General features: G+C 34.3%; 3 protein-coding genes across 4 annotated transcripts in view; all 3 read left to right on the top strand.

Annotated features, from left to right (window-relative positions):
* Positions 1-22540, top strand: part of LOC140449676 (uncharacterized) — a 107372-nt gene that overhangs the window by 58166 nt on the left and 26666 nt on the right. The window lies entirely within an intron of this gene.
* Positions 7363-8967, top strand: LOC140439010 (uncharacterized). 2 transcript variants are annotated; one of them, XM_072528643.1, is made up of 5 exons: positions 7363-7449; positions 7658-7890; positions 7955-8121; positions 8171-8401; positions 8459-8967. In XM_072528643.1, exons 2-5 carry the CDS (start codon positions 7658-7660, stop codon positions 8707-8709), a joined length of 882 nt encoding a protein of 293 aa, XP_072384744.1. In that variant the 5' UTR covers positions 7363-7449; the 3' UTR covers positions 8710-8967. The 2 variants fall into 2 exon arrangements, with proteins under 2 accessions (XP_072384744.1, XP_072384748.1); XM_072528647.1 differs by lacking the exon at positions 7363-7449 and having other exon boundaries at positions 7460-7890; positions 8171-8278; positions 8330-8401.
* On the top strand, positions 18765-20243 carry LOC140448984 (uncharacterized). The gene has a single exon (XM_072542143.1). It carries the CDS (start codon positions 18765-18767, stop codon positions 20241-20243), a length of 1479 nt encoding a protein of 492 aa, XP_072398244.1.

Raw genomic sequence — 22540 nt, forward strand, 5'->3', positions numbered from 1 at the left:
GGCATCTTATTGGTATTCTCCCCCATCAGGGGAGAATATTTTCACTGTTTTATCACTATTTTACTACAATATGTAAATATTGTTAAACCCAACGAAATTAAAATATTCTAATTGTCACAAAAACTGGAAGCTTAATTACTTTATCGATAAACACGTCTACCCGATATCAATGTATCACTTTGACTGGGTTTAGCTATGACCAACGACAAATAGTAGTCTATTCGATGAATACAGTTATTCCACCAATAAAACTGACACCGAGTAATCATTAAATGAAACACTAGATCGATTTTTCAAAGGGATTTCAAAATTGGGGATTCATTCATGAGTATGTACAAAAAATAGACTTCTCTTCCTTTCCCAAAGGAAATTTTTTACGCATTATTCCTAAAAGATTAGTATAGAAAGATTCTGATGGAGTATATTGAGCTGTAGTGTATAGATGAATATACATATCTGGGTCAAAATGTCAAGGTAAGCAAAGAAAATCAGACTGCCGAAATAAGCAGACGTGTAAAAATGGGATAGGCAGCATTCGGAAGACTCTCATACGTACTTAAAAATAGAAATATACCTCAAAGACTGCGAAACAAAGTGTTTAATTCCTATATCCTACCTGTGCTTACATATGGAGCTCAAACCTGGACATTCACTAAAATAAAGATGGAGAAGATCAAAAAAACTCAGAGAGCTATGGAACGACAGATGCTAGGTATTTTACTCAAGACCATAAAACCAATGAAGATATTCGTAATAGAACAAAAGTAAAAGATGCTGTCGAACAGGCAGCTAAACTGAAATGAAAATGGGCTGTACTTAACGAACGTCTTAAGGATGGCCGGTGGAATAAAGAAATCAGGAATTGGCGACCATATGAAGCTAAAAGACCACGAGGAAGACAGCAAATGCGCTGTAGCGACGATTTTAAAAGAACTGTAGGACCAAGGTGGAAACGTCTTACAAACAACAGAGATGAATGGCGAGAATTAGGAGAGGCCTATATATTTGGCAATACGAATAGAGAGAAGGGTTTAAAAAAATATTGAGCTAGTTCATGAAAGGGAAGTCCCTCCAGCCTTTTATAATACCCAATTTAAAAATAAATATTTTGTCTTACATTTAGATGTCGTAAACGACCAAAGCTATTACAAAAATCAGAGTGGTTTTCGACTTTTTAGCCAAGACTACTTCGGTTCTCTTGCTAAAAGGCATAACTCTCCGTAGTCCCAAAGTTTAGCCCGAAAGAGTTTGACATTCTTACCATATTCCATATACATATAATGGATTTACTGCTGATCTCACGAAAATATATAGGAACGTGAAAAAGCCTCCTTTCACTTTCTCCAAAATGTTTTCCGGAGAGAAACACTCTGAAACAAATTCTTTTGCATCGCACTAACTACAGTCTTATTTGGCGAAAAAAGTGCTCCATATCTAGCTTGCCGTTTTCTAAAGGACAAAGGCAGTGCAAGATACCCTATTGTACCAGACTTACGTGGACGGCATCTTATCATGCTCTAATACTGAAGAAGAAGTCCTTTCACAAATGATGTATTCCAACTTGCCATTCCAGAGATGCTTAATGTTACCTCATTTACCAAATGGAAGATTCTCTGTCATAGAGTAGTGCTATGACCCCCTAGTATTTGTCAATCCTGTAATTGTTTACGAAAAAATTATTTTGCAACAAATGTGGATCAAACATCTCTCTTCTGTTCACACTATAACCGATCTCAAGATTTTAGACAATTGGTCCAAGTTCTTATCAAGTTTAGCTATTCTCTTTTAACTTTTTTAACGTTTAACTTTTCTCTTTTTCGGTCTCAAAATGCATAATCGGCAGAAAAAACATAGTTCAAGTCAAATTACATGGTTTTTGTGATACCAGCACTAGAGGAAAACGCATGTTGCGTGTATTTAAGAACAGAATACTCGGATTCATCTATGACATTACAATTCATTGCTGCCAAGTCACGTGTAGCTCCACTGAAAAAAACTCTCACCATACCGAAAGTATAACGAAACCGAAACACAATTGTGTGTAATTATTCTTTAAATCACTCTCTTTATAAGGTTATACGCGATATTACCAGATTCTATGGCAGTTCTCTTTTGGGCTCATTAACCTTCTAAGTTGACTACTTTTGTGACCAACAGGGTAAAAGTAATCCAAAACGCTAGTCTTTGCCCAAAATGGAACCATATGAAGTCGTAATTCAACCCCGCAGACCTCATATCACGGGTCAAACTTTGAAATCAAGTCAGATCCTTCTGGACATAGCGATTCGTCTAAAAATACTCGTTTGAGCCCATTGTCAATCTCTCTAAAGAAAGAAAATTGTTTAATGTGTGACCCAATTAGACCCAATATATCAAACGGTTCCCATCTTTCACTAAACTCTCTGGAACATAAACACATAAAATCCCTGGCATACATACGTCGATTTGTGTACAATGCTCGAAATAAAGACTGCTTATCTAGTCATTTGTCTCCTAAGGAGTTGAAATATTCCAGATTATTCCTAATGGCTCAAGTTTAAGCCGTTTTCTTTAAATCCGAAATATTATCTCTGACACAAGGTCGATTGATACTCAACAAATAAATTGCTTCACTGAATTCCTTTATAGAACAAGTACAAACTGCTGAAAGTAGTTGTTTGACTAGGGTATTCAGTTGTACTCCGTATATTCGGTTGGCTCCGAAATCTCCGAGACTGGTATCAAGAGACCACCGCTAATTTATTTAGAGCCGCCGTAAACAAAGTTTTTATGGCCAATATGATCCCCAACGTTTGATAATGGGACAAGGTACTGAAAGAAGAAGAAGCTCTTTTGGAAACGTTGGACCTCGGACTACTTACTTAAATTGGCTCCAAACCTGACCCAAATGGATTAACTCATCTCCTAATATTACAGTCGTCGATTTAGTAATTGTCAAAAACCTTGATTCCTGTCCGTTGCACTGATCACTAGCTCAGGTGAACGAAGTCTTCTTCTTCTTTTTCTTCCTTTTTATAAGGAACTCTGCTTGTTCATTTGTTGATTGATATCTTTGTAAAAGGTTGTAACTACATTTTTTACGCGGTGGTCCGATACTTCTTTTACCGATTGTTGATTTATCTCCTGCTATTTTGACCACACAGGTTTCAACCATTTTGCTTATGTGGTTACTCTATTATTTTTTTCTCTTTAGTGTCCATTCGTTTATATACTATACGTTACAATTTCTTTTAATGTCTTCACTCCTCTTTCGATATCCCAACTTATTTGCTGTAATTCTTCTCATTACCCTCATTTCTGCCATTTTTAGTAATCTTTACGCTGTGACTGTGTTGGGTCTTGTTTCTGAAGCAAAATATCATTATTAGTATTACACTGCCTTTAAAAATTCTTGACTTCATCTCAGTGTTAATATGTCGGTTTACTACTATAGTGTTTTTAACGTATCCTGCCAGCCTATTTGATTCTTGTACTTGATCTCTCACTTCTTTGTAAAAGTCCCCACAGCTGAATAGTGTAATTTTAAGGTATTTTATTTCCATTACTTGTTTAATTCTTCTGTTTAATTAACTATCTTCTTCTTGGGCTATCAATATTGCGTCGTCTGTGTAACAGAGGATTTTTATTTCCTTGCTTTTCATAATGTATCCTCTTGCTTTGTTGATACTTTTGATGAATTTATCCATGATTAAATTAAAGAGTGTTTTTATAATATCTAGGGAAACCTCTCTATTGTGGTGACCGAATTATATGAAAAAAAAAAGACCACAACGTCGAAGCGGTCCAAGTTCGTATGAAAGGTGACATCTTTACTCGCCCAATTACTTAACTTATCCCCTTGGCGGTACCTGATACCTGAACAACACATATTCTTGATCCTACCTTCACCTTATAGTATGATTAAGGCTACAAGATATTAGACATTTCTCTCGGGGGCAATATGGTTGGACAATCAAATAACAAAAACACTACCGGTATTCAAAATTCAAAAACCAGTTGCTTGGTTTCCAGCCCGAGAGACCAAGACCATTCTATTAGAAGCATTCGCAACGTTAAATTGATAGTGTTTGTGTTTCTATTTCTCCTGACTGTTGTATCAACAGCAGGAACAAAACAATTGTCATAGCGATTATGATAAAAACAGCAATTTGGTATAACAAGATTTGATATATTTTCAATCTATTGTACGTAGAGAAATAAATGTTAGTATCCAGAGTGGCTCCTATTTTTTACGTAAACGATATATAGGTAACCAAATAATACAGTTCACTAATCACCCCAAAGACAAAGCGAGGTAGCTTGCAGCAGATTCAACAAGCAGTTGGAATCACACAATTCCATCTTAACCCGTTTCGTTATTCTCTAATTATCTTGTAGATTGTAGCAACATAAACGTTGAATATGTTCGAGGCACTTAAAATAAACTAGGCTGAGTTGCTCAGAATCGGCAGAGATATGGGCGTGGTTCTTCAGATATTTCCTTTGTTACACAACATAAACTAGAATTGGGGAGAAAGAAAAGAAAAAAAAATAGATGTGAATTAGTTACAGTTAACTCTAATCAAAAGAATAATCATACTCCCAACCACATCACTCGCTAAGGGAATGGCAGAATCAGCACAGTCGACGAGACAGCAAAACTCAACAAAAAAGGAATAGTTACTCTTTAAAAAGTAACAACAAAAACATATTGCCATCTCTAATCGAATCAATAACAAATTAACTCAAATTTTAAACAATTAGTTAAAACAGTCGCAGAAAAATTAGCTAAAATAATACCAAATGAACTCAAGTAAAATGACCCAAATTAGTTGGAATAAAATAACTCATATGGGTTTAACTAATTGATCTTAAATAAACCCAAAAAACCCTAGTTTCCGGCGTCAGATCCATCATCAGGATTTTGTAAGGAATAAACTAAAGGAAGAAAGCTTGTTAGTGTCTACTCAAGATATACTTAGGATACCAGCGGGGCAGTGCGTCTTTACCTCGCTTAAGAAAAAAACCTCATCGGAATGATTTCCGGAAGCTCCATTCGAGATCTCTAACAGTTGACCATTCACTACTTTGGTACGAATCGCCTAGCTCCGTGTGGTTACGGATATTCTTTCAACGTTCACTTTCTTGATACAAGACTTCCAAACGAACGAAAGAAGAGTAATCATGTTTTTTAAAAAATCCGAAAAAGTATTACAGGCCATAGTCAATAATAAAAAACTCGTGACGTGGGATGTAACACATCTCAAAAATTGATACAACAATAGAAGTTGAACAGTAAAACATTTTTTAACAATTATTCGAATCTCAACTTGGTATAACAAATTTCAAACTTAATGGCAAGAGTAAGGAGGAAGAATAAAAAGAACATAACTAATGCTTATCTTCCTCAGAAGCTTAACAGGTCACCTGGCGGACGAATCCAAAAATCATCGCCCCAGCCGTTTCTCTTTTGACAACTAATAAGGTCACAGCACAGTTTGAAAAATAAACAAGGAATCATTAAGAAATAAAGAAATTTACGCATGATAATTGAATACAAGATGGTTGTTAAACAAATCAAAAACAAATATTCACTATTATTTTGCTAAATTTTAAAGGGACCAAAATAAAAATACAAAAGACTTATTCTGAATTCTAAGTGGGTCAATTAACAGTAGTACTAGAACTATCTAAGATGTTTAAATAAGGTGTTCTAACAGGCATCAAAATAGACAGCGGCAAATTAATTTTACCTCCGCAATATCATGAACAAAGATAATAAAAAGGCAAAACCCGAAAATATGGTGTAATAAACTGTATTAAAACACCACAATTGTGTAAACTCAAAATAACAATATCCCAAGATACAAGACTATAGGTGACGTTCCTGTATGTATCGTAGAGCATCAAAAAACCACAAAAAACTTGCTCCAGCACCTAAAATATACACCTACTACAACATCTGACTGCATAAAGACACAAAATTAATAAACAGAAAAAGCATAACAACATTACCACTCTGTATACTCTGTATACAATAAAATTAATTCAAGTTAAAGGATTTTGAAATACTCGAACTATGACCTACTGAATTTTTCGAATCGTGACAAGATTAATATATATATATATATATATATATATATATATATATATATATATATATATATATATATATATATATATATATATATATATATATATTTACATGCCATATGAATGTTATTCATTAACATTCGTTTAACATTCATTAAATTAGGACGGCTGCGTTGAATAGGACATGTAGAAAGAATGGAAGAATGCGAAATACCAAACAAAATATTTAAACAGATGCCAGTAGGAAAAAGAACAAGAGGAAGACCGAAACTGAGATACTTAGAACAAATAGAAAATGATATAACAACCTTAAAAATAAAAAACTGGAGAAAAAAAGTAGGAAACAGATCAGAATGGAGAAGAATCCTGGAACAGGCGAAGACCTAAAAAGGGTTGTCGAGCCAGTGATGATGATGACATGCCATATGGCACTGAATCAAAGGTTTTCTTACAATAAAGCTAGGCAGTAATATATTATTTTTGTTGGTGTACGCCTGATTCGATATGTGTGATTAGTTTAGAGTACATGATCATGATATTGTTCCAGGCACAGTCTTGATAGATGTGATCGGCTACACGGGATGTGACCAATTTGTAGAAAGTTGAAATACTAATAATAGGGCGGTACTTGGCTGGATCTTATGTATATTTTAGTATTATTATTGATTAGAAATAGAATGAATAATTAATATTGATAACACTCTATAATAAACTGCGAGCCAAAAGTTAGGGATATAGCTAAATATTAAATAAAAAATAATACAACAATTATAAAACTGTATAAATTAATCAAGTCACTTATCTACATCAACAATTAAAACTATTTTTGTGATTTTTTTTATTCAAAGAAATAAATAATTAAATTAAATTTATCAGTTGTTTATAGTTTATTAATCTATAAAACGAAGCCGAAAAATCACTTCAAAAATCGAAAAATTACTGGGTGCTATTTTTTAACTGGAATATCTGGGGGAAGCCAATAGAAACGGCGTATTAGTCAAGGAAACGCAAGTTTTAGCCCCGTATTTATAGTCGGTACTCAAGCCCGTGCTTGAGCATGTGCTCCGCCAAGTCGAACTTACGTCAAAGTCATGCTCAAGTATTTGTTGTGTTCTATAAACGATACTTCGGGTATTCTCGTACAAGGTTGATCTCAAGCACGAAAAATTAGTACAGTAAAAGTAAGTTTCGAATAAATATCGAATAAAAAGAAGATTCTGTCAATTTTATCATAATTGTGACTAAACTTTTAGCGCCAAATTTAGTTTATGCTTTAGCCCGCGCAAAGTTGGATTATAGTATAGTATACTTACTGAAATTTTGTATTTGGTATTAATATTTTGCGTTTGAAATTAATATTGGATTAACTATTTTAAGGTATGTAATATATTATAAAAAATATTTATTCTAGAGAATTAATTTCCATTTTGTTACTGTGTCTGAGGCATAATTTTAGATGTTCAATATATGCTTACATGTATATTTGTTTTTGGATATATTTATATGTGTGTAATGCGTTACAATCATTATAATTATATTGTCTGTATAAGCCGTACGCTAAATAAATTGGTTATCTAAATTTTAGATGAGTGGAAATGGCATGAAATATGCACCTTACTCAACAAAGGAAAAAGTTCTCCTAATCCAGCTGGTAACTGAAAACGGTGTGGTAGAGAATAAAAGGACAGACGGTGCTTCGACAATGGAGAAAAAGATGGCTTGGGAGTTAATAACAAGAAATTATAACTGCCAGCCTGAGGTCAACAACATCAGGACCAGCGACCAGCTTAGAAAATTGTGGAACAACCTAAAACAAAGGTAGAATACTTTTATTAGTTTAAGCAAATGCTTAAGTATTGACCAATAATTTTGTTTATCATAGGAAACGCAAAGAAACAACAGCACTGCGTCACAGCATGTTAGCTACAGGTGGTGGTCCCCCGATAAAGCCAGAGTGTGATGCAGTGCTGGAGTTAATAGAAGAGGCTGTTCCCAATATAGACGTCAGCATCGACTGTTCTTTTGATAGCACAGCAGTCTTTGAAAAAGGTAAATGTACTAAATTTGTAACTGTGCTTTACTCATAGTATAATTGTAGGCCAAAAACAGTTCAACCAGCTAGGAAGCTCAATAGCAGGACCATCAGTAGCCTCTGACCCCCCTCACTTCTTTCCCACTACAGAGTTCAAAGAAATGGACTTGTTATGTAAGTATGATGTAATAATTTTGAGCAGTCTTCCTGTACACTTAATAATAGTTTCAGGTAATACTTGTAGTGTGACACCTGCTGTTCATACAGAAGAGGATGATGATGATGTGCTTCAAAGTGGTAAGTGTTTTAAATGTAGTTAAAGCCATATGTACTTAACAATAATATCAATTTTAGCAAACACTCCTACTTCTAGTAGGGCACTGGGTGCTATACCACAAATATTGTCTGAAAATAAACAACGGTCCAAGAAAATGAGGGATACCATCAGACAGCAAGACGAGATTCACAGGATGAAAATGAAGATTTTGGAAGAAGATATGCTGAGGGCAAAAGCCTTAAGAGAAGCAGCTGAGAAGGAGAGGCAGAGAGCTACTGATGAAGTTGAATTAGCTTCATTGAAGTTAATAGACTATAAAAAAGGGTAATTATAGATTTTATCATGTTTGACTTGTTACTAGAATTTGGCTATAATTAATTGTATATTTTCAGGCGCTAGAAGATCTTTTTCCTTTGTTGGGTACTCTGCATTTTTAGAGAGAATGTTAGGAATAAGCCACAATATATTTATTTACATATTTTATTTACTGATTTTTTTCAATCTATATGACCAGAGGGCTGTTATCATAGATACAAAATTGTGATTTATTTTCAGAAAATAAATCACAATTTTGTATTTTTGGTAACAATATCTGGTCATAGACATCACAACATCAGTAACTATAACATATAAATAAACATTGTGGCTTATTCCCAACTGAAGATAGTGTTAACTCAGTCTTACAGTGGCCTTTTCACTTTCGGAGCACTGAATGTCAGAGGAGGGTCTGTTTTAGCAGGTAGGCATTTGACGTAGAATCAGCGACGAGAGGGCGTTTTAAAGTACCTCGGGAACTATCGCTGGGACTACGAAGAATGAATCCTGCACTAAGGTCAGTCAGGCGGCGTCCTGGACTGAGATGTCTTTTGAAGATTTCAGACCCCCCCTCTATAAAGACGAAAAAAAATAAAAAAAAAAATATACTTTGTGTTGTAAAATCATGGTTATTTTCTTTCTATTCTCCTTCCTGTTTATTTTATTTCTAGATAGTATTTAATGTAGATTTAAGGTTCTTAATATTTTAATTTCAGCTGGTAAGATATGGTTTTACCTTTTTATTTGTTGTATAGTCTTTTGTTTTTAGATTATGTATGTTTTTTTTTCAGTTTTTTTAAGTATTGATTGCTACATAGATCATATTTTTATGTTGTTTACTGAAAATTATTAAAATACTGAGTTTGCATAATTTTTAGTAAATTGCTGCCACTGCAATATATACATGTATATATACATATGTATATATATGCTGTCACTATTTTTCCGGGATTGACTCCGCGTTGTAAAATGCTGGTTTTCTTGAAAACCATTGTTTTGGCGACGTTTCGGCAAGGTCTCACTTGCCATTCTCAAGCCTGGTGGATCTACTTCTCGTCGTTACTCGATTAGTACTGGTCGACTGGGCATTTCGGCGCTCGTTTAAATACTCTCTCGGCGGCGCGCGGGCTCTTGTGATTGGTCCTGCCTGTGTGCGAGTGGGCGGGGCCTTGTCTGGCGGTCTCGCTGTTTGTTTTTTCTGTGCGTTAACTGAAGTTGAATTTTTTTGGACGGTTCTTTGCAGAGCTGGTTTCCATGTTGTTGGTAGTCTTTGGGCATCATCTCGAGTGTTTAGGTTATTAGGATATTTTTCTATTTCTATATATATATATATATATATATATATATATATATATATATATATATATATATATATATATATATATATATATATAATTACATCATTTTTTTGTAATGTTCTAATTGTTTTACAGTTTACTCCTGATGAAGCTATAAAATAAAATAAAATAATCTATTTTATATTGTATTTAATTATAACTGTATAATTTTTTAAATAAAGAATATTAATATTCTAAATTTGTATAATTTTTATTTGGTAAGGAAAGGTTTTATGAAAGGAATAAACACTTAATTAAAAGGAGGGAAACTCCTTGTACTCAGTAAAGACATACTTGCTTAAGTTGTCTGAGCATAGTGAGTGAAAAACCCTCATTTATTTTAAATTAAAACATAAAAAAATATATTTTTATAAATAAGACAAAAACATACTATATTTAACATAATATAAGTATTCAATAATGTATTCTTAAAATAAACAACTTTGAATTGAACTGAACAAAGATTAGATATAAGAAAGAAATAAAATAAAATATTGAAATTTTAAATGATAATCACTCTGACATTTTGAGAAATAAGATAAAACATACTACATCTAACATAATACAAGTATTCAATAATGTATTATCAAACTAAACAAACAAATGCCAATTGAAAAAAGCTTGTGTATAAGGAAGCAATGAAATCAACTATTGAAATTTTAAAAATAAAAAATTGGAAGAACAAATCATGAACAAGAAGTGTAATCAAGCTAATTATAATGATGCTGATATTTTGAGAAATAAGATAAAACATACTACAGCTAACATAATGCAAGTATTCAATAATGTATTCTCAAACTAAACAAACAAATGCCAATTGAACAAAGGTTAGATATAAGGAATACAATTAAATATTGAAATTTTAAAAATTAAAAGAACAAATCATGAATAAAAAGTGTTATCAAGCTAATGATGATGCTAACATATATCTACCTATAATAAGATAAGTATTCAATAATGTATTTTAATTCTTATGCAAAATATTGGTGAATAAAATGTCTCCTAAAATTTAAACCTCGTTCCACATCATTAACATTTCTATTTACTGGCACATCAATATTTTCTACAAAATCATCATCATCATTATTATTTTCTTGTAAACCTATATTATAAAGTACTGCTGTAGCACATATTATTGCAAGAGATGTATTTAATTTAGTTTGTAGACCTCGTTGAAGACAAGGAAACCGTCTTTTCCAGGTTCCAAATAGCCTTTCAACAACATTTCTTGTTCTTATATGTGCACTATTATACCTATTTTCTTGATCATTACCTAAAAAGAGATATCCATCAAATAACCTATTTTTTAGCCAATTATCAATAAATACCTGGCTGTAATACTGGAGTAAGTAGATAGTGTCTGCATGCATATCCACTGTCACCTATTAATAATCCTGGAATTTCACCTCTTTCCATTCTAACTCGTAATGCACTTCGATCAAATATCAAGCTGTCATGACTTGATCCGGGATGTCGAACAACAATATCCATAATCTCTCTTCTAGGACCTGAAACAACCTGCAATTTATTTATATAATGAGGGCCTGGATAAGAAAGATCAATCTATACCTGCACATTTAATGAAAAAAAGCCTTTTCTATTACGAAATACTTCCCCATTATTACCACCTGGATTAGATATCTTGATGTGGGTGCAATCAATACACCCAGAAACATTTGGAAAATAGGCAACCTCATAAAAACTTGTTATATTCCTCCTAAATCCTTGTCCAGTATGGGGAAACCCTACAAAATCATTTAAACGTTGAGCTATTAATATTGATACCTTTTTAATGGTGTTGCTTATTGTCGATTGACTAATACCCCGCAAATCACCAGATACAACCTGAAAATTAGATGTAGCATAAAATCTTAAACAAATTAACAATTGTAATATTGGAGGTATTGGTAAACCACGATTGTCTGCTTTTCGTAGACCTTCAAATACCAGAGGCAGAATGGTATCTGCAACGGTATCTTTGTTGAAACGATACCGTTGACGAAATTCAACATCGCGGTAAAACTCCATGGGATTTTCCATATCACGAATATATCGTTTTGGTATACGTTCCGGCTGATTTCCTTCTTCAATATGATCAATAAACTCTAAAAATTCTTTAACTTCGTCATACATTTTTTATTGTAATGAGAAAAACAAAAAAAATATATTGGAAGCGAATCGAAAAACAAATTTAACAAATATAAACAACAAAAGTTAGGTTAGGATCCCGTGCTCAAGGCAGGTCGATCCGATGCTTGAGTACGAGCTGTCATTTCTGCGTACTCAAGCTCGACTTCGTACTTGAGAACGGTTTATAGAACACAAATTTCATTCAAGGTCGACCTCAAGCATCGACCGATACTTGAGCATCGACTATAAATATGGGCCTTAATGTGACAAGAGGAATGTGACGAGAAGGGGAGTGTGACGTAGTGGACGAAGACGCTAATTCTGAATATAAGAAGATGAATCGACGGCGGGTAATGGATTATTGAAGTTATACTTCTATACGCGCGCTCGACGTTTGAAATTTGTATGAGAATGAATCGGTGAAATCATCACATATGTAAGATAATGAGTAAGAGAGAGACAGAAGATATATTTTCTCTCTCTTCCTCTCTCGAAAATAAAATGTTTCTTTTGTATATATATTTATTATTATATAAATATTATATATATATATATATATATATATATATATATATATATAATATATTATGTATTAATATCATTATTTATATGATATGTTTTGTATTATTTATTAAATGTTCATAATTATTTTAGTTTTTTATATTTCAAAATAATAATCTCAATAAATCACTGTATGACCGAGAACTGTTAATTTTGAAATACGTTTGTGTCATGTCTAAGTGGCAAATATTTTACGTGTTTGGTTCATGCGCTGGTGTATGTGAGTTCGAATCCCAATATGAATTTCCTTTTTTATTTTTGAAATATTTAAAAACCCCACGTTAATTTTATTAAATATATGTAATATACGCAAAAATGCTAAATTTTAAAATAAAATGAAAATTTACAACGTAATCCGATTTGTTGGTTTTTGAAGTTATACTTCTATACGCGCGTTCGACTTTGGAAATTTGAACGGGAGTGAATCGGAAATTTGCACGGGAGTAACAAGCCTCGTTAGGCATGTAAAATTATAAATTAAAACTTGTAAATATCTCAAGAAAGTTCAAATGTGTACGTGTTTATACAACAAACAACAATTAAATATTGTATTTGTCAATGTCAGATAAATTGACAGTTGTATCACCAAACAATATTTTTTATTAATATTGTTATCATGGTAAATTAAACATATGCGTAAGTAAGTTACGTATATTGTCTTTTTTAATACTTATGAATATTTCATTTTAATTTGTATTAAAAATATTATCATGGTAAATTATACATATGGGTAAGTAAGTTATGTATACCTATTGTCATTTTTAAATACCGATGAAAATTATTTATTTAATATCTTCGCATTTTTAGAATCGGGAACGTTTATGTGTTATTATTTCCTCTGATTGATTACTTTATTTTTAACTATTCTCGTACTCATTTATAGAAAATGGTATATTAATTAAATTAATATTAAGTACATTGTTTCTTTTGTAAACAACTGACCTAAATTTTTTTTAATGGAATCTTAGGTTAGAGTTTTAAAATATTCGCCTGATTATCCGTGATCGTCTAGTGGACTAGTTGCTCGGGCTCCACGTTGTGGCCGTGGTAACCAAGTTCGAATTCTGGTCACGGCAATATGCTAACATGTCACGGTAAAGTAACTTTTTGTTTTTTTTTTTTTGTTAAAAAATATTTAAAAATATTAATTACTGTGTTTAAAACAATAAAATGTATTTTGAACAAATTTTTACAAACAGGTATATAAAAAATACTCTAACCCGCTCCAAAAAAATTGTTTTGAAAAAGTTATTGTTGGAAACAAAAAATTCAATAATAGGGTAGGATTAAAAATGATACTTTTGTTTATCTACATAAAAATAACGATTTCACAAATTTTTAATGGAGTTGGGAATAAAAATTTTACAACAGCGATTCATTGCTCAGTTTTTGAAGTTATATGCGTATATTAAACATATGCGTAAGTAAGTTATGTATATTTTCATTTTTAAATACTTACGAATATTGCATTTTAATTTGTATTGCATTATTATATCGAATTATGTTACAGTGTATTGTGTTGTATTTTTATATTAATAACAATATTAACAATGAATTTTACTGCAGAGTATGTGTAAAAAAGTTTTTTGGATTCAACTCCTTTCATATATGTATGGAAATAAAAATATACATTTTCGCAAAATAGTATTATATTTTGATGAAATCCTCCTATTACAAGTCTAATGTTGTTTATATATAGCAAACCTACCGGCAGTCCCACTGGACTGCCATACCCGTTTTTTTTTATGCAGATGCTCACACAACAAGGAAATTTTGGGATATAACTTTACAATGTTTTTAAGTATACTTCGAAACGTCATAACAAATATATAATATATAATAATATTAAACAAATATATAATAATATTAAACTAAAATTGTGGTTAATTGCCAATAAAAATAGCAAATTGTTAAAATGCCATAAGAAATTAGCTTCCCAACAATAACTTTACAGTTATGAAATGAATGCAGTAAATGACAAATGCCTGTACAGAAAAACAGCGGAAATCAGACATTGTGTAAAAACCTCTGTTGGTTTATAATAGGTGGGTGGCCGAGCCTGGGTAGAAGCCTGCCTGAAAGAAAACCGGGAGGTAGGCTACAGTCAATTACGGAAATGCTGTAAGAAATGCTACCAACCCCGGATGTTAAAGGATAAACAAGAATACACAAATATAAGAGCCATTGTCATTTAGGACATATCGACAAATCTGCCGTTGCTGAACACGCTTTGGGAAGCGGAGAACATCGGATACTGTTTGAAGAAACGCAGATGCTGGATAAAACATCACAGTACTACCCACGGTTGTATCGGGAAGCGGTGGAGATATATAAGCACCCAAATAACTTTAATCGGATAGAAGAAGGACTAAAAATTAACAAAACATGGATACCAATATTAAAATTCACAAAAACCCTTCCCGGAAAACAAGAAGAAAGAAAAGCTACTACAAACGACGACATGCCCCCTCACGCGGAAGCCAGTGGAGTTTCAGCTTACAAGCGAAGCAGTAACATCTCCAGAAGATGCCAACCCCTAGTTTTTGGCGAAATGTCGAGAACTAATCTCAGAAGACAACGGCCTAACAGCCCGAACAAAACAGTTTAACATTTTTTAATAGTTTTATGGTTAGGTTACATTAAATTCTGATAAAGTTCGACATAAAGCTCCGTTACTTTGGGATAACAAAAATGTTTCTGGGCATACATATAAAGACATTTTTGTATTTGAAAAATTATTATGACCTTTTTGACGGCCTAATGTCATTTTAAAGCTAAACTCTTCAAAGGTTTATAAAGAATTTTCATAATAATACTGCACTAAAAATATATCTCTTTTCCAATGGCGCTACGGCCAAATCGAGCCTTATCCTCCTCCAAACTGTCACCAATAGCGAAATTCGGGCTTTACGATTGGTCAAATTGTAACCTTAATTGCAGCCAATGGTATTGCCCAAAATTGCAGCTCAATTGCGGATTTACCATTGGTCAAATTGCAACTTAATTGCAGCCAATGCAATTATGTTGCCATGTTCAGATTTGGCTGAAAATTGGTAGGGAGGTAGCTTAGAGCCAGGAGACGGGCATAGAATACTTTTTATCCCGTTCGACAGCGTTCCCGTGTGACTTGACATGAAACGTCAGTCACTATAAAACGTGGTCTAACAAAAAAGAATCAGACTTGGAATAACAAAACGCAAATGACAGCTATGTAATTGACGTAAAATGACAGCTATGTAATGACGTATGGATGACAATTTGATATTTGTAAGAAATCAATATTAAAACTATTTCTATTAAATAAATAATTAACAAGTGGATTGAAGTGAAGTGAAGTTTAATTAATAATGCCGCGACCAAGACGATCGAATCTTTCCCGGCAAAGAAGTAATTGAAGCGAAGTGAAGTTTAATTAATAATGCCGCGACCAAGACGATCGAATCTTTCCCGACAAAGCCGTAATGCAAGAAGAATACAAAATACTGCAAATGAAAAGACTAAAGAAGAACAAGAAATTGCACGTGAACAGCGCCGCGATAGTATGGCTCGACTTCGTGCTTCTCAATCACGAGAGCAAAGTGAAGCAGCCCGTGAAACAGCTCGGTTGGCAATGCAGAATCGTCGAGCGAACAACAGAAGGCAACAAATAGATAATTTGCGACGCATAACAAGATATTTAGCTGATTTGAATCGAGCAGCGTTTCGATACGATTGCAGCAATGATTACAGCTTGCATCCTAGCGTTTGCATTGGGCAAATGTACGTTGTTTGCGAGTATTGTGGTGCATTAAAGTTTTCCGGAGAACCGCCTGGATTATGCTGCCTTAATGGTAAAGTGAAATTGCCAGTGTTGACTCCGCCACATGAGCCATTGTATTCATTGCTTTGTGGCGAAACACAAGAATCACGCCACTTTCTTGCAAATACTCGAAAATACAATAGTTTTTTCCAAATGACGTCATTTGGGGCAGACATTATCGCAGAAGGATGATTTAATCCGACATTTAAGGTATTTATTTTTGTACTTACATAGAATGTAGTTAAAGAATAACTTACTTTATCTATTGGTATGTATTATATTTGCTAATACTGAATTCTACTATCCCACAGAAAAAGTGTTTATAACCCAGTTAATACTGTCTGGTTTTTATTTTGTAGATACAAGGACAGATTCACCATCGAATTGGATCATTACTACCTTTCGAAGATACACAGAATAAATTTTTACAAATATATTTCATGGGCAACATGGAAGAACAACTTGATCGACGCCTAGGGATCAATGCAGGAATGAAGCGAGCAATTATTCAAGACTTGCAGTGTCTGCTTCATGAATATCATGCGTTGGTCAAGTTGTTTAAGAGTGTTTTAGAGCGCATGCCAAATGATGACTATAAAGTTGTCATCAAAGCAGATAAACGACCATGTGGAACACACGAACGCACATTTAATGCTCCAACAGTAGACGAAGTTGCCATCCTGATTGTTGGTGAACAATTGGAAAAACGCGATATTGTGCTTACACGTCGCGATACTGGGCAACTGCAACAAATATCTGAAACTCATCGATCATATGACGCATTGCAATACCCACTGATGTTTTGGCAAGGAGAAGATGGATATTATTTTAATATTAAAATGATAAATCCATTGAATGGTAAAGTATCAGTATCTTAATAATGGTTAATGTCTGTATTATTTGTCTTTGAAATGGTTAATTATCAAATTTTTAATTTCAGGGGAAGAAACTACAAAGAAAGTTAGCTCAATGAATTATTATGCATATCGTTTGGTGATTCGTCAAAATGCTGACAACTATTTGCTGCGGTTTCGTCGATTGTTTTAGCAGTATTGCGTTGACATGTATGTAAAAATAGAAACGGAACGTTTAACATTTATTAGGTTGAACCAAGCCAAACTGCGTTCTGAGGAGTACATCCATTTACGTGATGCAGTTAGTACTGAAGGAAATGCAGCTAATATTGGTCGATTAACTATTCTGCCGGCGACGTACATTGGTAGCCCACGTTATATGCATGAATATGCACAAGATGCAATGACATATGTTCGTCATTACGGCCTGCCAGATCTCTTTATTACTTTTACCTGTAATCCAAAATGGATAGAAATTACTCAATTGCTGCTTCCCGGACAAACATCAAATGATAGACACGACATCACAGCACGTATATTCAGGCAAAAAATTCGGTCCCTGATGAACTTTATTGTTAAACAACGCGTCTTTGGAGATACTCGATGCTGGATGTATTCAATCAAATGGCAAAAGCTAGGCCTACCGCACGCACACATTCTTATTTGGTTAGTGGAAAGAATTCAGCCTGACCAAATAGATGATATCATATGTGCCGAGATTCCTGATCATGAAGTCGATCCAGACCTACATGATGTTGTTACTACTAATATGATTCATGGACCGTGTGGTGCCATCAATCCCCAATCACCTTGCATGGTCGATGGAAAGTGTTCTAAACGATATCCACGGAAATTAACGGCGGAGACTGTCACTGGCAACGATGGGTATCCGCTGTATCGGCGTCGATCACCAGATGACAACGGTCGAACTGTCACAACGAAAGTGAAAAGAATGGATTTCGTTTTCGACAACAGTTGGATTGTTCCATATTCGCCACTTATTTCTAAAACGTTCAAGACACATTGCAACGTTGAATACTGCAATTCAGTTAAGTCCATAAAATATATTTGCAAATATGTCACGAAAGGCAGTGATATGGCGGTTTTTGGATTGCAATCCTCAAATACCAACGATGAAATTTCACGCTATCAAGTTGGTCGTTATGTGAACTTTAATGAAGCGATTTGGCGTATATTCGCATTTCCAATTCACGAACGTCATCCTACTGTCCTACATTAGGCAGTGCATCTGGAGAATGGTCAACGAGTATATTTCACGGCTTCGAATGCTACGCAACGTGCTGAAACACCTCCAGCAACTACATTGACCAGTTTTTTTGCAATCTGCCAAAGCGATCAGTTTGCACGAACTTTGCTTTACTCGGAGATGCCACGTTATTATACTTGGAATGCTTCATCCAAGAATTTTCAAAGACGGAAGCAAGGTGATGAAGTTCCTGGGTATCCAGATGTGCGTTCTACTGATGCTCTTGGTCGTATGTATACAGTTCATCCAAAGAATGATGAATGTTTCTATTTGCGGTTGTTGCTGGTAAATGTGCGTAGGCCAACTTCATTTGAGACACTACGAACTGTTAATGGTGTAATATTCCCAATATATCGTGCTGCATGTGAAGAATTGAACTTATTAGAAAACGATACCCATTGGGATACGACAATCGCTGAAGCCATTATCTCTGCATCTCCAAGTCAGATACGCACACTACTCGCTATCATAATTTCGACATGTTTTCCATCAAACCCATGTAACCTGTGGCACAAATACAAGGATAGTATGTCAGAAGATATTTTACATCAAATTCGTGTCAGTTCCAGAAATCACGATATTGAGATGAATGAGGAGATACATAATCGTGCTTTACTCTTGATCGAAGATATGTGTTACCTCATGTGCGGTAATTTATTAATCAGGTTAGGAATGCCAGCGCCAAATCGTGAAATGAATGACGCATTTAATCGAGAATTGGAACGGGAACGTGAATATGATCACCAGGAATTAGATTTAGTAGTTCAAAGGAATGTACCCCTGTTGAATTACCAACAAAAGGAAGTTTATGATACTTTAATGAAGGCAATCGCTGATGAAAATGGTGGTTTATATTTCCTAGATGCCCCTGGTGGAACTGGCAAGACATTCCTTATGTCATTAGTTTTAGAAACTGTTCGGGCGAGATCAAACATAGCGGTTGCAGTTGCTTCTTCTGGAATAGCAGCCACATTGTTAGAAGGATGCCGTACGGCTCATTCAGCATTCAAATTACCGTTAAATCTTCAAACTATTGAAGAACCAACGTGTAATATTGCAAAACACTCAGCAATGGCCAAAGTTTTAGCGGCATCGAAAATCATCATCTGGGACGAATGCACAATGGCGCATAAACGTGCATTAGAAGCACTTAACCGAACATTAAAAGATTTACGCAATGACTCGAGATGTTTTGGAGGAGCAATGATTTTACTGTCTGGCGATTTCCGCCAAATACTGCCAGTAATTCCAAGATCTACGGCTGCCGATGAAATAAATGCTTGCCTCAAATCGTCAAATCTATGGCGCTATGTGAAGAAACTGCAGCTGACATTAAACATGAGAGTTACATTGCTTAATGATACATCTGCTGAAGATTTCTCGGAGCAATTGCTGACTATCGGTAATGGTCAAGTACCTGTCGATGAATCGAGCGGATTAATATCATTTCCAAATAATTTCTGTAATTTTGTCTCATCAAAAGACGAACTTATCAACAATTTATTTCCAAATATTATTTCTAACTACAAAAATAATGAATGGTTGAGTGAGCGAGCAATTTTAGCGGCTAAGAATAAAGATGTAGATGAGATGACCTGAACTACATAATTCAAAATAAGATCATTGGAACAATGCATTCATTCAAATCTATTGACTGCGTCACAAATGAAGATGAAGCCACCAACTATCCAATTGAATTTTTAAACTCTTTGGACGTGCCTGGCTTACCACCGCACAATTTACGCCTAAAGGTTGGCTCCGTAGTAATCACGCTTCGAAACATAAACCAACCAAAACTGTGCAACGGTACGCGTTTGGTGGTTAGTAAATTGACGAACAATGTAATTTACGCTACGATAATGATAGGAAAATTCAAAGGTGAGGAAGTTCTCATTCCGAGGATCCCGATGATCCCAACCGATATGCCGTTTGAATTTAAAAGACTTCAATTTCCGATACGTCTTGCATTTGCCATGACCATCAACAAATCACAAGGCCAATCCTTAAAAGTTTGTGGTTTAAATCTAGAACATTCATGTTTTTCCCATGGTCATTTATACGTGGCATGTTCACGGGTCGGAAGACCATCTGCGTTGTTTGTTTTTGCGCCTGATAATAAAACAAAAAATGTCGTGTATCACAAGATACTTAAGTGAAGAGCAACCTATGTACTAAAATACAGAAATAATAATGAATAATTAATGTAGTTATTTAATTTTTTTTGTATTTTTTTCAATAAAAAAAAACACAATCTGCTTATTTATTGCCATTAAGGCGGAACAAAGTTCGCCGGGTCAGCTAGTTATTGTTATTTTAACTTCTCTTTCAGATTATTTTTCTAAGTTTCTAAACGCAAAAATATAAGAATATTTCTCCTATTTATTAATTTGACTTAGATAAATTTGTAAATTGTTTCTCTTTCAGACACTTAGAAATATTACTAATGTTTTGTTTTAGGGACTCTGAAATATTTTCAGACCGAAAATAACTTTTTTTACTTTAGAGAATTTTTACTAATATTTTATTTTCTCTTGTAGGGACTTTGAAAATATTTCTAATATTTTATTTCTTTTTCAATATAAAATAATTTAGATTATTTTTCGAACCTTCTATTTGCTGTTTGGACATTGCGATATTTCAATATAAAAATAACTTTTTCCACATTTCAGGTCTTTTCGACTAAGGAAATTGTCGATAGTCGAAAATTGTAAATAACTTGTTTTATATTGCTATTTTGTTACATGTCTTTATTGATTCGTCCCGAAATCACTACGACAAACACTTCTATCGCATTTTGGACTAAATCTGATATTTAGAAATTACACTTCTTGTTTTCCGAAATATTTGGGACTTTTTCACTTTTTTTCAATTTTACTTTTTTTGCATTAATTAGTCTTAGGTGTGATAACTAATTACTTTCTCTTACAGATTCTTAGTTTTAAGACTAATTAACATTTTATTTGCAGATTCTTAGCTTTAGTATTTATTTGCATTTCTTTAAAAAGTATTTCCCTCTAGCTTAGTGTTCACATACGATCTATATGTCCACGGACCGTGATCATTACCTACTCCGGTCCATTTCAGCTATGGATAGTGCAACTGGACCACCTTCCCTCATTCCCGAGGGTTCAATTCAACGACAAAACTATGCCTCTAAAGTTGCTGGTTCCGCGCCGATCTTCTCCAGGTTCTCACGTCAAGCAAATTTTGCGCGTCCGCTACCACTTCATCCTGCTACCTTTTCCGTGGCCTTCCTTTTGGTCTTGCGCCATGCATTTTACTATCTGGGGGGGGGGATTTTACTTATATATTATATAAATATATAGTTAGACATTTATCCCATCATCCAGCCTCAGAGTCCACTGCTGAACATAGGCCTCTTCCTCATGTTTCCAACTCCGTCTATCTTGCGCCGCTCTCATCCAGTTTTTATTGAGTCTTCTTAAATCGTCAGTCCATCTTGTAGGTGGTCGACCGATGCTTTTCTTGTCTTCCCTTGGCCTCCATTCCAATAACCTCTTTGTCCATCGCCCATCTGTCATTCTGGCTATGTGTCCTGCCCATCTCCATTTTAGTCTGGCCATCTTCTCGATGATATCAGTCACTCCGGTTCTTCTCCTGATGTCTTCGTTGGTTATTCTGTCTCGCAGAGTTATTCCTAACATGGACCGCTCCATTCTTCTCTGCGTGACTCTCAGTTTGGTAGCTGCTGCTTTTGTTAAGGTAAGTGTTTCTGCTCCATACGTCAAGACTGGGAGGACGCACTGATCAAATACCTTTCTCTTTAGGCATGTGGGCAGCTCACTTTTAAAAGTTTCTCTCAGTTTTCCAAGTGCTGCCCACTTAAGGCCGATTTTTCTCTTCAGTTCATGAGTCTGGTTATCCCTACCAATCAT

This window comes from Diabrotica undecimpunctata, chromosome 1 (genome assembly GCF_040954645.1).
Source record: "Diabrotica undecimpunctata isolate CICGRU chromosome 1, icDiaUnde3, whole genome shotgun sequence".
Lineage (NCBI taxonomy): Eukaryota > Metazoa > Arthropoda > Insecta > Coleoptera > Chrysomelidae > Diabrotica > Diabrotica undecimpunctata.

Coding starts and splice junctions, on each gene's coding strand:
- LOC140439010 (XM_072528643.1), top strand. CDS start 7,658: ATGAGTGGAAATGGCATGAAATATGCACCTTACTCAACAAAGGAAAAA. Junction 7,891..7,954: donor TGGAACAACCTAAAACAAAG/GTAGAATACTTT, acceptor TGTTTATCATAG/GAAACGCAAAGAAACAACAG. Junction 8,122..8,170: donor CACAGCAGTCTTTGAAAAAG/GTAAATGTACTA, acceptor GTATAATTGTAG/GCCAAAAACAGTTCAACCAG.
- LOC140448984 (XM_072542143.1), top strand. CDS start 18,765: ATGCCACGTTATTATACTTGGAATGCTTCATCCAAGAATTTTCAAAGA.